This window comes from Cannabis sativa, chromosome 7, assembly GCF_029168945.1.
Source record: "Cannabis sativa cultivar Pink pepper isolate KNU-18-1 chromosome 7, ASM2916894v1, whole genome shotgun sequence".
NCBI classification, from domain to species: domain Eukaryota; kingdom Viridiplantae; phylum Streptophyta; class Magnoliopsida; order Rosales; family Cannabaceae; genus Cannabis; species Cannabis sativa.
Genome location: NC_083607.1, coordinates 11,833,019 through 11,846,864, shown reverse-complemented (window position 1 = coordinate 11,846,864; position 13,846 = coordinate 11,833,019). Strand labels below are relative to the sequence as shown.

Below are 13,846 nucleotides of genomic sequence, written 5' to 3'. Positions count from 1 at the left end.
CTCATTGCTAATCAACGAGGTTTATGGAAATCGTGATTAATTAAAGTTTTTGATTTTTAATTAATCTTATAAAATAATTATACAAAATACTCGGGATCCGGATTACAAAACCTTTTTCAAAAGTTCACTGACTATACAAAATACTTGTCGCCTAGCGACTTATTACAAAAATAGCCTTGCTATCCCGATGACCGTACGCTCCAGGCCTAACCGCCCCGACATGTACAATCTTCATAGGCTCGTCCTCACGGTTCCACAGCTTTGATCTTGCCCTTACCTACACATGAACATAGCACTGTGAGTCGACAGACTCAGTAAGAAAAGCATAATAATAATCATACATAAATCCTGAGTCATGATCAGACGCCCATACCCCTGACCATAACCCTAACTGCCGTGTCCAACACGATATTGAGTCCTGAACGTTCATAGGGACGGTACTATTGACAAGTAACAGTGTATAATCGGTCGAACTGGTCATACTCCAGCTCCTAGTCTTACTCTAGCCTGTACCGATGTGTTACAGTATCAGCCTATACTCGGTCGAACTGGTCATACTCCAGCTGCTAGTCATACTCTAGCCTGTACCGATGTGATACGTCAAATAGTACGGAACCACCAACCCAAGTATCAGCCTATACTCGACACACTGGTCATACTCCAGCTGCTAGTCATACTCTAGCCTGTGCCGATGTGATACAGTGTCAGCCTATACTCGGTACACTGGTCATACTCCAGCTGCTAGTCATACTCTAGCCTGTACCGATGTGACACAGTCGGATGGTTCGTAGCCAACATACATATCTAATGTAATCTAACAGGCTTCCTACATGCACGCTAAACATGTAATCTATATATGCATACTGTTATACTAATCTTACCTGGATTCTGAATTCAGGTGTGCCGGTCAACCAGACTGGAACGAACTGCGCGGCGGTTTACAGGCTCCTAAACCATAACAATCACAACACTATAAGTGATACGCTAAATCACTTCCCGGGGACTTAAACTAGGAACTAAATGTTTCCCTATCGATAAAAAGCATCGCAATACCCCAAATAACATAAAAACGAGGAAATCTAGGGTTCCAGAAAATTCTCCCACCGGCAGACCGGTTGCACAACCGGAATTCCGGTTCTGGAAATTCCTGAACCCCATCCGGAATTCTGGATGCACAACCGGAATTCCGGTTCCTCGCAGGCAGAACTCAAAAATTCATAACTCTTCCAAATCAAATCCGAACTACACAAAACCTTCCAGACCTGTTCTAAACATCCCATAGGACATTTCTAAAGCAACAAAACCGAGCTTCAACCACAGAAACTCATTTCACCATTAAAGGTCAAAGATTGAGTTCTAAAACTCAAAACTTGACTAAGCAACATATCATGCATCAAACCCTGATTAAAATCTCATATTCAAGCATATAAAAACTGCAGAAACCTATCCCTAACTCATGCAACAACTACAACCACCAAATTTCCAATTTTCTCTTTGAAAACCATAGTTTTGAACTAAAAAAATTCCACAACTCTAACAACCTAACTATCATGCATCACAAGCAGCTTAATTAACATCAACTAATCATACTTAAACCTCTACAAACAACTATAAAATCACAGCAACAACAACAACTTAAACTAAGCATGCAAACACCATCATTTCATCAAAATTCTTCAAGAAACTAAAAGGAAGAGCTACAACGATCTTACCAACAACTTGAGGTCAAAATCTATGCTAAAATCAGCTTGAAATCCAAGAGAATTCCCCCCCAAACCCAGCTGCTCAAAACCGAAAAAGGAGAGAAGGAAAGAGAGCCTTTGAATTTTCTAACTTTCTAATTTTTCTAACTTTGGAAAAATGAAATAAGAGTAACTTAACCCCTAATACTTCAGCCAACAAAAAGCATAATAAAACACATAATTTCCAATTATTAAGTCCACTAAAGGACAAAATAACAATTCGGCAAAATGACCAATTTGCCCCTCCATGCTAACATAACATGAAAAACACTAAAGGGGTATTTTAGGAAATTCTAAATTCCCGGCCATTCCCGACATTCCCAATGTCTAATAAACTGTCCCACAATACTAACATACTAAGTTGTGATTTTACTGAGCCAAACACCGAGTTCCATGTTACCGGGCACCGAAAATGCAAACTTATGAAAATCACTAAATGACATAAAATGTATTTCAGAATTCAACAATAACAACATAATAATTATTTAAATAGCTATAAATAATTTTCATAATTAAACATGATTTACTGCTAATTTTTAAATTAAACTAAGCGGTCTTTACATATTTTATCCTTAAAACACTTGACCCCGTATAAATGATATTTCAGCTTATGTGAAATGAGTACTCCACCATTTATGTTCGTTTGGTCAAGCTCGAAGGAGATCATCCTTTGCTTACTATTCGCCAGATAGAAGCTATAGATTCCATGTTTATGCTAGCTCTCCCACTCAATTGCACTACCGTGTTCTCAAAATGTACGTATCACCCTGACCTAAAAGTAGGCTTAACTAACAAATCAAAGAACACGAATAGCCTTTCAAGATTGAGCCTAATCATAACAGGATTAAAAATATTTGATCTAGGATCAACTAGGCGATATTGACTTGAATAGATTTTACGGTAAGGATAATTAAATATAAGTCAAAGTTCAATATTGGTCCCTTCCGATGCATACTCCATGCATCCAACCTGAGCTTTACTTAAACCAAGGTTCTGGAAAGAACATAGCATTTCTCCAAATGCAAGTAAACTCTTGTTGTAGATTATCATATCAGTAAAACCCTGTGTCTGATAAATCTAGGAAACTTGATTCACATAGTCATGTTTACTTTCCAATGTGATGACAACACAATAAACAGGATCAAGTATGTGAAAAGGGTTTAAGATGAATTTATAAATCAAATAGACAATCAATTGATAAAGTGAACCAAATTATACACAAATGAATGAAAAATATTTTTGTTTCTTTATTGATGTTGAATAAAATAGATTACATTGAAATGGAGTTTTATTTAGGGCATAAAACCAACCCTGGGCCTTTTGCCAAATACTTGCTGGAATGTGGTATTGATGCAAGATATACAATGCCAGGGACACCCCAACAAAATGGAATTGATGAAAGAAGGAATCGCACACTTCTTGACATGGTACGTTGTATGTTGATTCATTCTAGCTTGCCAGAATTTTTATGGGGTGAGGCATTAAGGACTGCTGCTTATATCTTGAATCAAGTGCCTCGCAAGTCCGTCCCAAAGACACCATACGAATTGTGGTCAGGCAAGAAACTGAGCTTGCGTCATTTTCATGTTTCGGGATGTAAAGCTGCAGTAAGGCCCTATAACCCACAATCTAAGAAGCTTGATCCCAAGACTATCAGTGGCTATTTTGTAGGCTCACTATTGGTTCGAGGGGTTCTAGATTCTATTGTCCTTCTCACACCACCAGGGTGATAGAATCAGATAGAGCTGTCTATTTTGAAGATGAATTTTGTTCAAGTCAAGGGTCAAGAGAAATTGTGTTCAGGGAAGAACGTATTTATGTCCCTGTACCTGTTGCTTCCGCTTCCGCTCCTACTATTGATCCTGTGATTGAACAAATTCCAACAGAAGCTCATGATGAACCTCAAAATCATATGCAAGATGAAAATCCTGATATTGAGGGTGGTGAAGTTGTATTGAGAAGATCTGAGAGAGCTCGCAAACCTGTTATTCATGATGACTACCTTGTCTATTTGCAAGAACATGATTATGTTGTCGGAGACGCTTTTGAACCAGTTACTTATCAAGAAGCCATGAGAAGTCCTCAATCTAAGTTATGGTTGAATGCAATGACAAATGAGTCAAGTTCCATGTCGCGAAACAAAGTATGGAACTTAGTTGTTCTACCGAAAGGTTGCAGATCCATTGGGTGCAAATGGGTTTACAAGATCAAATATGATTCAAGTGGGCAACCAGTGAAGTATAAGGCTAGACTTGTTGCTAAAGGATATAGCCAGAAAGAAGGTATTGATTACAAAGAAACATTCTCACCTGTCTCTACCAAAGATTCTTTGCGAATTATCATCGCTATGGTTGCTCATTTTGATTTGGAACTTGAACAAATGGATGTGAAAACTTCCTTTCTAAATGGAGATTTATATGAAGATATCTACATGACTCAACCTGTTGGTTTTGAGGAGCCTGGCAAGGAGCATATGGTTTGCAAGCTCAATAAGTCTATTTATGGACTTAAACAAGCATCAAGACAGTGATATCTCAAGTTTGATGCAGTTGTCACTGCAAATGGTTTCATGGAAAACAAAGTTGATCAATGTATATATATGAAGGTCAGTGGGAGCAGCTTCATCTTCCTGGTACTGTATGTTGATGATATTTTGCTTGCTTCTAATGATAAAAATCTGTTGTTTGAGACAAAGAAATTGTTATCTGACCATTTTTATATGAAAGACCTTGGTGAGGCTTCATATGTACTTGGGATACAGATCCTCCGGGATAGATCTAAAGGTATTCTTCGATTGTCTCAGAGAACTTACATTGATCGGATTTTGAAAAGATTCAATATGCATACTTGTTCACCTGGAAAGGCACCAATAGTGAAAGGTGACAAATTCTCAAAGGGCCAATGTCCACAAAATGACAAAGAGAGAGATGAAATGAAAGTGGTTCCTTATGCGTCAGTTGTGGGTAGCCTGATGTACACTCAAGTATGCATACGCCCTGATATTGCTTTTGTTGTTGGCGTGTTGGGTAGATACTTGAGCGATCCTGGACTTAGCCATTGAAAAGCGGCTAAGAAGGTCATGCGGTATCTTCAGGGTACTAAGGATCATATGTCGACTTATCGGCGAGCTGACACTCTTGATATAGTTGGGTTTAGTGACGCCGATTATGCAGGATGCGTGGATGATAAGAAATCCACATCAGGCTACATTTTCATGATGGATGGAGGAGCTGTTTCGTGGAAAAGTGTCAAACAAACACTCACAACATCCTCAACAATGGAGGCAGAGTATATGGCGTGTTATGAGGCTACTTGTCAGGCAATATGGCTGCGGAACTTCATTTCAGCATTGGGTGTTATGGACTCTATCTCGAGGCCGCTGAAATTGTATTGTGATAATTCCGCAGCAGTAGCTTTCTCTAGAAATGTTAGAAGTACTTCTCGTTCTAAACACATTGACATAAAGTACTATTTTGTTAAGGAGAAAGTTACAGAGTCTCTTATTTCCATTGAATACACGCCCAGTACTGGCATGTTAGCAGACCCACCAACGAAAGGCTTACCCATATGTGTATTTTTAGAGCATGTTGCTCGAATGGGATTGTTAGGAGCCTAGCTTGTTGAGCTCAGTGGGAGTTTTATTATTATGTATCGGACATGCTAGTATCTTGTATGGAATGCTTATGATTTATGTTTTGAATATGCATAATGATATTGTAGTCACTTCTAGTTATTGTTGACATATGTGTGCATATATGTGTTGTTCATCGAAGTGACAGGTACAAAAGGAGATGAATGCGCATAGTCTCAATTTTGTTGTACCTCATGCATGTTTGGTTTGATTGTTAATGATTGTTATTGAATTAAAATGTCTTCAAGGTCAATTCATACATAATATATGTATCCCGTCGATATGATATTATGTACGTTTTTGTTGGTTACCTTATGTGTGGTAGACAATGTTATAGTGGTTGATTATATTGTCCAAGTGGGAGAATGTTAGAATTATTTATTTGTGGACTAATATAATACCATAATCACAATCATTAACTAAGTGCCCAATATTTATTACTACCATAATGGGATGGTTAATAATTAATAAATGTATTAGAGGCACATGGGAGCACCCTAAAACTATAATTGGCCCATTAAATTATAGTCTACCACTAATTATACTCATTAGCCCAATAAGCCTAATATAACCTCGTAGGGTTAAGTGTTGCATATAAAAAGGGTAATATGTGTTTAGTATGAGTAGAGTGTGGGTGTGTGGTGAAAAGAAAAGGGTTTTGCTCTCATAGGTTCTCTTCTACCATCTTGGGATACATTGAAGAACTTGGTGTCATAGCGAAATGAAAAATGCAAACATGGGAGGTATGTGTTTTTTATATTGTTTGTGATGCTCTACATAAAGTATTGATCTTGGTTCATAATCTGTAGTAGTTCAACATATTTTTCATCATCCAAACATGTTTTTTATATTTTATTTTTAGAAAACATTAGCCAAACACCTTCAATTTGTTGAGAACATAACTTTGAAAACAAACACAGAAAAACAATATCAAGCAGGTATTCTAATATGCTTTGTTATATATATATTTTAATTTTATTGACGCTATAAATTACATATGTTAATTAATAATTAATAACTATAACTAAGTAATTTATATTGTCCTGTAATTAGATTATTAATAATTGGGTCTTTGTTGTGATGGTGTAGTATAGATTATTAATAATTGTTTGAACTATATATATAACTAGAGATACAGTTGAGTTTTCTTTCTGTCTAAAACTTTTGTTTGGTGAGAGAGAGAGAGCAATATTGGAATGAGTATTAGTGGTTGTGGGTTTGGATGCAAGAAATTGATTGTGATGTGAGTATATTTATACTTGGAGAATAGGCATGTATTAGAGTAGAGTTGGTGAGGTAGTGGAGATTTGACCAAGACTGGGTGACTGTTGAAACTTCTCTACCCACTGAAGAGAAGACTTGCTTATTAAAGTGTTAATTTGTGAAAAGAAATGTGCAAAACTGACTTGGACTGTTACTTTTATTGTTGACTCCTCCATGTACGTGTATATATATATAGGGACCGGATTTCGTCCCGTTACTGTACGGACACGGATTTCAATCCGTGATGTACTGTAACCGTTTGATGGGTAGTTAATTTGATCCAACGGTTGGGGTTCATATAGGGGTAATTAGGTATGAAAAAATGGCTACCGATTACTTTTTTTGAAATTTAAATTTATTAAAAATTGAAAAGTGAAAAGTGACATCCATCCATCAATCAACTCTAATCAACCGTCGTACTCCTCCACTCCTCCACTTCTTCACTTTCATTTTCTTTTATTGTTCTATTTGTCATTCATTTTTCCATTTTCATCTCTGCTAGGGCAAAGTTCTTCCTCTTCCATTTTCTTTTCATTTTCTATTTTGTTTTTCCATTTTCTATTTTCGTTTGAGGTAGTAAAACCCGTACTGTACATTGTGGTGATTGTGGTGTACATTACTCGAAGTGTCATTGTTGGAGTTGTTAGAGGGGGGTGTCGACGGTGAGTTATACATTACTCCGTTCTACTTTACATACATTTTCTTATTGACAGAAAAATAAATATATTTTTGAAGGGAATGTGGTGTTTTTCCATTTTCGTGTACTTAATAGTTTCATTTTGTCTCAGGTGTGGAGGGTGAGGTGGTGAAGGGAGTTTGCATATCTTTGTGGAGGTATTTCTGTTTCTCCCTCTCTCTCTATCTCTCTGTCTCTGGTTCTGTGTTTAAGGGAGTTTGCATTTCTTTCTCTGTCTCCCCCCGTGCATGTGTTGTGGTTCTTAGTGTAGAATGTACTGTGTGTTATGAGTTTTTTGTTTTAGTTATTTATGAATATGTGATTTGGTATTTTGATTGAGTACAATGCAATAAAGAGTTGCATTGTTTAAATTGAATTAGTTGCATTGTACTATAATTTAGGGGTTTTGATTTGGGTATTTTGATGTATGTATTTTTGGAATGTGTTAGTTGATTTGGTTGGATTTTAAATATTTGGGGATTGGATAAATGGAGATTTTTTGAGCAATATGACAAAACTCATTTCAATTTAAAAATCTGAACCCAATAAAATAAAAATAGTTGTATTGTTATTATTATTATGGCCTTATGTATAGGTATTAGAGAAAAAGATGTTATCTTTTTCAGTTATGTGTACGGTGAAGACTAAAGATATAAATGTATCATATGTTTTTGAGCAACACCCCAAAAATATAATTCACAAGTTCTATAATATTAGGTTGGATATTGTTTTAGTGATCTTATCATTATGTAACTGATTTTGCTTTCTTTCTTGTTTTTGGGATAAAATATGAAACATCAAGTATTTTTAAGTATGTACCAATTTTAGAGGCACTAAACTTATTGGTAATGAGCATAATGTCATACAATTTAAATATCCTAATAGAAATAGGAGATATTATCAAACCAAACAAGTTGTGTATTGAATTAAAAACTTAACACAGATAAATTAGGAGTACTATTAAAAATTCGGATAAGAATAATTTAAAAAAATATATGTTTTAAATTTTGTAAAGATATTTGTACTATAGAAAATAAAATTTTTGTACATTTTTGAGACCTTATGAAATTAAAACCCTTTCGAAATTTTTTCACTTATGCAGATAGAATTCATCTTATAAAATATTATCAAAAGAAAGCTATTTTGTAAAGTAATATAGAAGTGGACAAGGTTTAGAAGTCCCATTTTGCAACCCCATCAAAGCTTAATGTTCATACTAGAGGAAGTGTAATAAGACATTAGTAAGTACTCTAGTTAGCAAGTAAAACATTAGTTGCATTCTCCTTTGAAGAATTATGGAGTTTTTGACTATGTTAGGTATAGGGAAAAAATGTGGAGGGGATAGAAAATAAGTTTAAAAAATTGTGGTAGATCCTTATTATTTATTCTTCTCAGTGTATATTTTCATGTTCCTTCTGCATCTACACTGAGATGCCTACAATAAAATCTTAATATAATTGTTTCTATATTTTATATTACATATGTTGGCATCATTGTATGTTAAAAGTGAATACTGTATAACTGACTTTGCTAGGATGGTATTGTAATAGTAAATTATCTTAGGAAAATATGATAACTTGGAAGCAAAGGGAGACTATTTTGCAACAAGATGAGTGATTTTTATTGTTATTATTACTTGTTTATTTTATTAATTGTTTGTGAACTGCTGTACTTTGCGGTTTTTTTGTTCCAATCATTAACTGGAGTTGTTGGTTTGGTACAACCCACTCGATTTTGGGAAATTGACATTGCTTTTAATTGAATTTTAATCTTATTTGAATTTTCCTTTTGGGAAATTAGAATTATAACAAAACTAACAATTTACAGAATCCATTATTTAGGCATATTGGTACATTGTACTTAACAGTTTCCATGTAATACATATTATGAAATTATGTTATATGGGAAGAGATGCTTACCTGTTATTGTACACATATAGAAAATTAAGTGTCGGGATGTCATGAATACACTGAAATGTTAGACAATTGCATGAATTATTCAAAGTCTTTGTCTTCCAATATTTTAGTGTTTTGAATGTTTGTTAATTGAAGTTATTTTGTCTTGTGTAATAGGTTTATAAAATGGTATTTAAACGGAAGAGGGGGGCTGCTGCAGACAAAAAGGATGCAGCAGAGATAAAGAAGAAGGATCCGAATGAAGCTTGGGCGAAGTACTAGTGAGTTATTTGTGGCAGTTATTTTAGTGGTAATATTTTTTGGTTTTGAAAATAATATTTATAATTCCATTCCTTTATTTAATTGATGCAGCCAAGCCAATTTCTATGCTTATGCTGATGCACACAAAGAGAAACCTAAAGCAGATGTGAGTGACTTGGACTGTGTTATGGATCTTTTATTTTTTATATTTGATTTAGCGTACTTTTGTTAATAATCGAGTCTTAATATTGCAGGTGCTTCGTAGTTTTAAGGAGCAATTCAAGCTTCTTAGCGATGAAGAGATTGACAATTGGGCTGCATACGAAGTCGAGGCTTCCCCCTCCAAGGTTGGTGGTAGAGGGAAAGGGAAGAAGGTGAAGGAGACATTATCTGATGAGCCAGGGATTGACAACAACGAAGGTGTGGGGGACGTTCAAGTTTCTGGTCGTTGCTCATTCGAGCGTTTGGGGAGAATAGTCCCACTGCTCAACGAGGCTCAAAAAGAAATGGTGAGAAATGCCGGTTTCTCAACATTTTTAAGGGAGGATACCCCGTACATAGACGCTAAGATAGTTAGTTGGCTGATCGATCACGTGGATCCAACCACTTCTCGGCTGGAGATATTTGGAAGAACAATCCAACTATCCTCCAAGCTGTTTGAGGATGTCATGGGAATCCGGGATGGCGGAGAACCCGTGGCAACCGAAAGTGAGCGTGACCTGGTTGAGTTTGACGTCCTCTTCAAGGCCAAAGACTATAGGTATTCCCTGACTTTGCTGGAGAATGAGCTCAGGGAAACCAGCGACAGTGACTACCTGTTTCTCATTAAGTTTCTCCTTGTCTGTATTGGAACTGTGTTGCTGCCGAAGAATGGTACCGAGGTCAGCACTAGCTACATGCATTCTTTAGTTGACATAAGGTCAATTAAGAAGAAGAATTGGGCGGCTATGGGATATCGATATCTAATGAGCTCTCTACACCGGTACAAGACGAAGAACACCAAAAATGTCTCCGGTTGCACGATATTTTTACAGGTAAGTTTTCGAATTATTGTGATGGTAGTAATTTTATTCTCTCGTGTACTGGTGTGGTAATATATGTATGCACTTTTGTTTGGTGGCAGCTTGTATATTTGACGCACGTAGACTGGACTGCTACTCACGTGGACCGAACTGTGGCTCCAATTGACTTTTGGACCACAAAACACTGCAAGTCAGTGTACAAGTGGATTCGAGACCACGGTGGTCACACAAGTGGAAAGGTACATTTAGTACTTCAATTTTCTAATGCGTTAGAATTTTATTTGAGAGATATGCTAACTAGTTTTTTTGGTGTACTAAGCAGGTGAAGTTGACTAACACGTATGTGTTACTGCCAAGTTTTGAATCCGCTGCAGTTGGGCAACCCACAAATGACGCAATATACAAAGCGGTGTGTGAGTTGAAAGATGAGGTCTTCCGGCTTGATTTGAAGGTGAGCAGCGCAAAAGAGCTGTTACTGAAGGTACTCTCCACTTACCTTTGGAAGGGGACTATGAAAGAAGTGTTGGAGATACCTGAGACGAGCAAAGTTCAGCGCTCGCTTTCGTTCAACGGGGAGACCGAGAAGAAGGATGACGTGGGTGTTGAGGAAAAGGATGGTGAAGGGTCGAAGGATCAATTGGAAGAGGATGTTGATCATGTAGAGAGTGTCCCTTCACTTAATCTATCAGAAGAGAAGGTCGTTGTTCCAACTAAGGTGGTTGTTTCTGATGATTCGTTTGAGGTTATGAACTTTTGGGGAGAAGATCTCCCCGCTATTGTAAAAGAGGAAGTTGAGCAGACAGTGAAGGATGATTTTGATGATGCTGCGTTCGAAAGATTCAAAGAATCTGGAGGGAAGGTGATTGGTCCGTTCACTGTGAAGAAGGGTTACTCAAATCAACAGTACGAGTTGTTCCGTTACATTTTCTCTAGCGCCAATGATCTGAGGTAATCTCATGTGTCATGATTACTGTGTACGTAGTTAATATTAGTACATTCATTTCGTTGTTGATTATTTGTTTGGTATTTCAGTGAAGTGTTAGCCCATTTTGGGAAGGTTGAGGTCGAGCGGAGGTATTTCAAGTGCATGAAACCGGAGACCGATATATCAAACAGTGTACGTAGAAGTTGGCATTTGGGTGCTTTGAAATTTGTAGTTCATTATTTTAGTTAATGCCATTTACAAATTGTATGAATGACAACATAACGGATATTGTTTGTGTAAATGTCAGGTCATTGATTGCTTTGCTGAAATCATGAATTTTCGAGAGAAGAAGCGCAACGGCATTGGAAGAAAGAGAACTTGGTTTATGCCCACCAGAATTTCGGTATGAAATTTGATATTTAGAAGTGGACATGAATCTTTTGTATTTGTGCTGTAAACTCTGTTAAATCTATGTTTTTATTTAAAATGTAATCTATTATGTGTGCTTATTGTGCAGAGCAAGTTACTCGGAAGAACGATGACTGTGGAGAGGATGGCGAAGGAGCAAGAGTGGTCCACTCTTTATTACAATGCAGATTTGAGTTTATGTCACACTGTAATTTGCATTTTCTTGAAACTTTTGTGTTGAATCAAATGTGTGTAGTTCAATTTTCCAATGACGTTGTTTGTTTTACTTTGTCGTAGATGGTGGTACCCCTACTAGATACCGATAGTGCTCCGCACTGGTTTGCGGCGAATGTGAGCATGGTTAATACAACAGTGGAAATTAGGGACTCGTTGTTTTCTGCAATGCATAAGAGGTCACGTCGGAGCACCTGCGTAGAGATGGTATGCACGTGTGTACACGGTTTGCCGTTTTATTAGTGTAATTGCACTAATCTCAACTGTGATTGTTTTAATTTTTTTGCAGCTCCAGACTTTGGACCAATTGTTTGCCCTTGTCAAGCCAGGAGACCTGAATTTCAGCGAGTTTGTAATTATTTCTTCAAGCAAGGACTACCCACAACAACAAAATGGCCACGATTGTGGAATGTTTGTAATGAAGTACATGGAATCACTGTTCGAGGAAAATGAAATATTGGAAGAGGTAATGTAATGTTGATTTCTTTAGTTTAAGTTTTCATCCAGTTACCTAACTGTTTATATTGTGAAAATTGAGTTGTCAATCTATTTTTTGATGGATTTGTTTCTATGGATTTGGTTGTCATGTGTATTACTGAATTGGTTTCCTAATGTACAATGCAGTTTGATCCTATTGAAGCCAGACTGGATTGTGTTGGGAAAATTGTCACCCACGAGAGTAACAAGGCTAAACATGCTGTGATGGAGGGAGTTAAGAAGCAATTTGGATTGAGCAAAACCAAAGTTCTTCCATCGACATCTACAACTATACCATTACGTAGTCCATCAAGGTCTCCTCGAGACCCCCGATTCAGCACAGCGAAGGCCAGGTCCGAAAACATGTGGACTGGAAAGAGCAAGTCCCCGAAAACACGTCATTCTAAAAGGCTGGCCATAAGTAACAAGTAGTATATTACAATGGTTACAAAAGTTACTTTATTTATATATTTACTATGTTCAGTACAATGGTTACAAAAGTTAGGTTTTAGGTCGTAAATTATATTTAGTCAGTCATGTTATATACTTGCATCATACTACTGTTAGGTGATTTGGAATTGCACTAATGTTGGTGATTTTATAATTTACTATAGGGTAAGACTTGTGGTAGTTTTTAGAATTTGGTGGAACTGATTATTATTATTGTATGGTCATTATTACTATTATTGTGAATATTATTTCGGTTGTTATACTTTGCCATTACTATTAGGTTTTGGATTTTTTTTTACCATAACAATATGTGAAGTACATTATTCTGAAAATGAAACTAACCAATTTTACATTCTTTTTCGCACTATCTGTTTTAGTCCAATGATGTCCATAGCCAAAATAATAAAAATACTTATACTTATGTACTTTCCCATTATTATTGTGAATATTATTATTGTTGTTATATTTTGCCAGTACTGTTAGGTTTTGGATAGTGAAGTACATTATTTTGAAAATGAAATTGATCAATTTTACTCCAATTATGTCCAAAATAATAAAAATACCTACACTTATGTACGAAGGCATTAATTCTGGCCTTGGACATAAATTTGGATCAAAAAGAGTAAGTACAGTACAATTATGAGAAATAATAACTCTGTCACACAATTTCCTTTGTAACAATTTTACCACTTCTAAATAATGTAATTAAAGGCTATAAAAAAAAAACAGTTTTCCAAAAATGCAGTGTATAGAACATCAAGCTTTACAACAATTATATGGATACCTCCAACATATTAAAAATTATAAACAATGGTACCAATCTATTCAACATTAAACACATAGTTAAAGTACAGTACAGTAA

The 13,846-nt window shown here is 36.2% G+C and overlaps 2 protein-coding genes across 2 annotated transcripts; both read left to right on the top strand.

Moving 5' to 3' along the window:
- Positions 1-10,419: 10,419 nt before the first annotated feature.
- On the top strand, positions 10,420-11,442 carry LOC133039621 (uncharacterized). The gene is made up of 2 exons (XM_061118526.1): positions 10,420-10,502; positions 10,592-11,442. The coding sequence occupies exon 2, from the start codon at positions 11,002-11,004 to the stop codon at positions 11,440-11,442; it is 441 nt and encodes a 146-aa protein (XP_060974509.1). The 5' UTR covers positions 10,420-10,502; positions 10,592-11,001.
- A 782-nt stretch (positions 11,443-12,224) lies between these two features.
- LOC133029161 (uncharacterized) lies at positions 12,225-13,336 on the top strand. The gene is made up of 2 exons (XM_061101652.1): positions 12,225-12,523; positions 12,682-13,336. Exons 1-2 carry the CDS (start codon positions 12,467-12,469, stop codon positions 12,964-12,966), a joined length of 342 nt encoding a protein of 113 aa, XP_060957635.1. The 5' UTR covers positions 12,225-12,466; the 3' UTR covers positions 12,967-13,336.
- Positions 13,337-13,846: the final 510 nt, after the last annotated feature.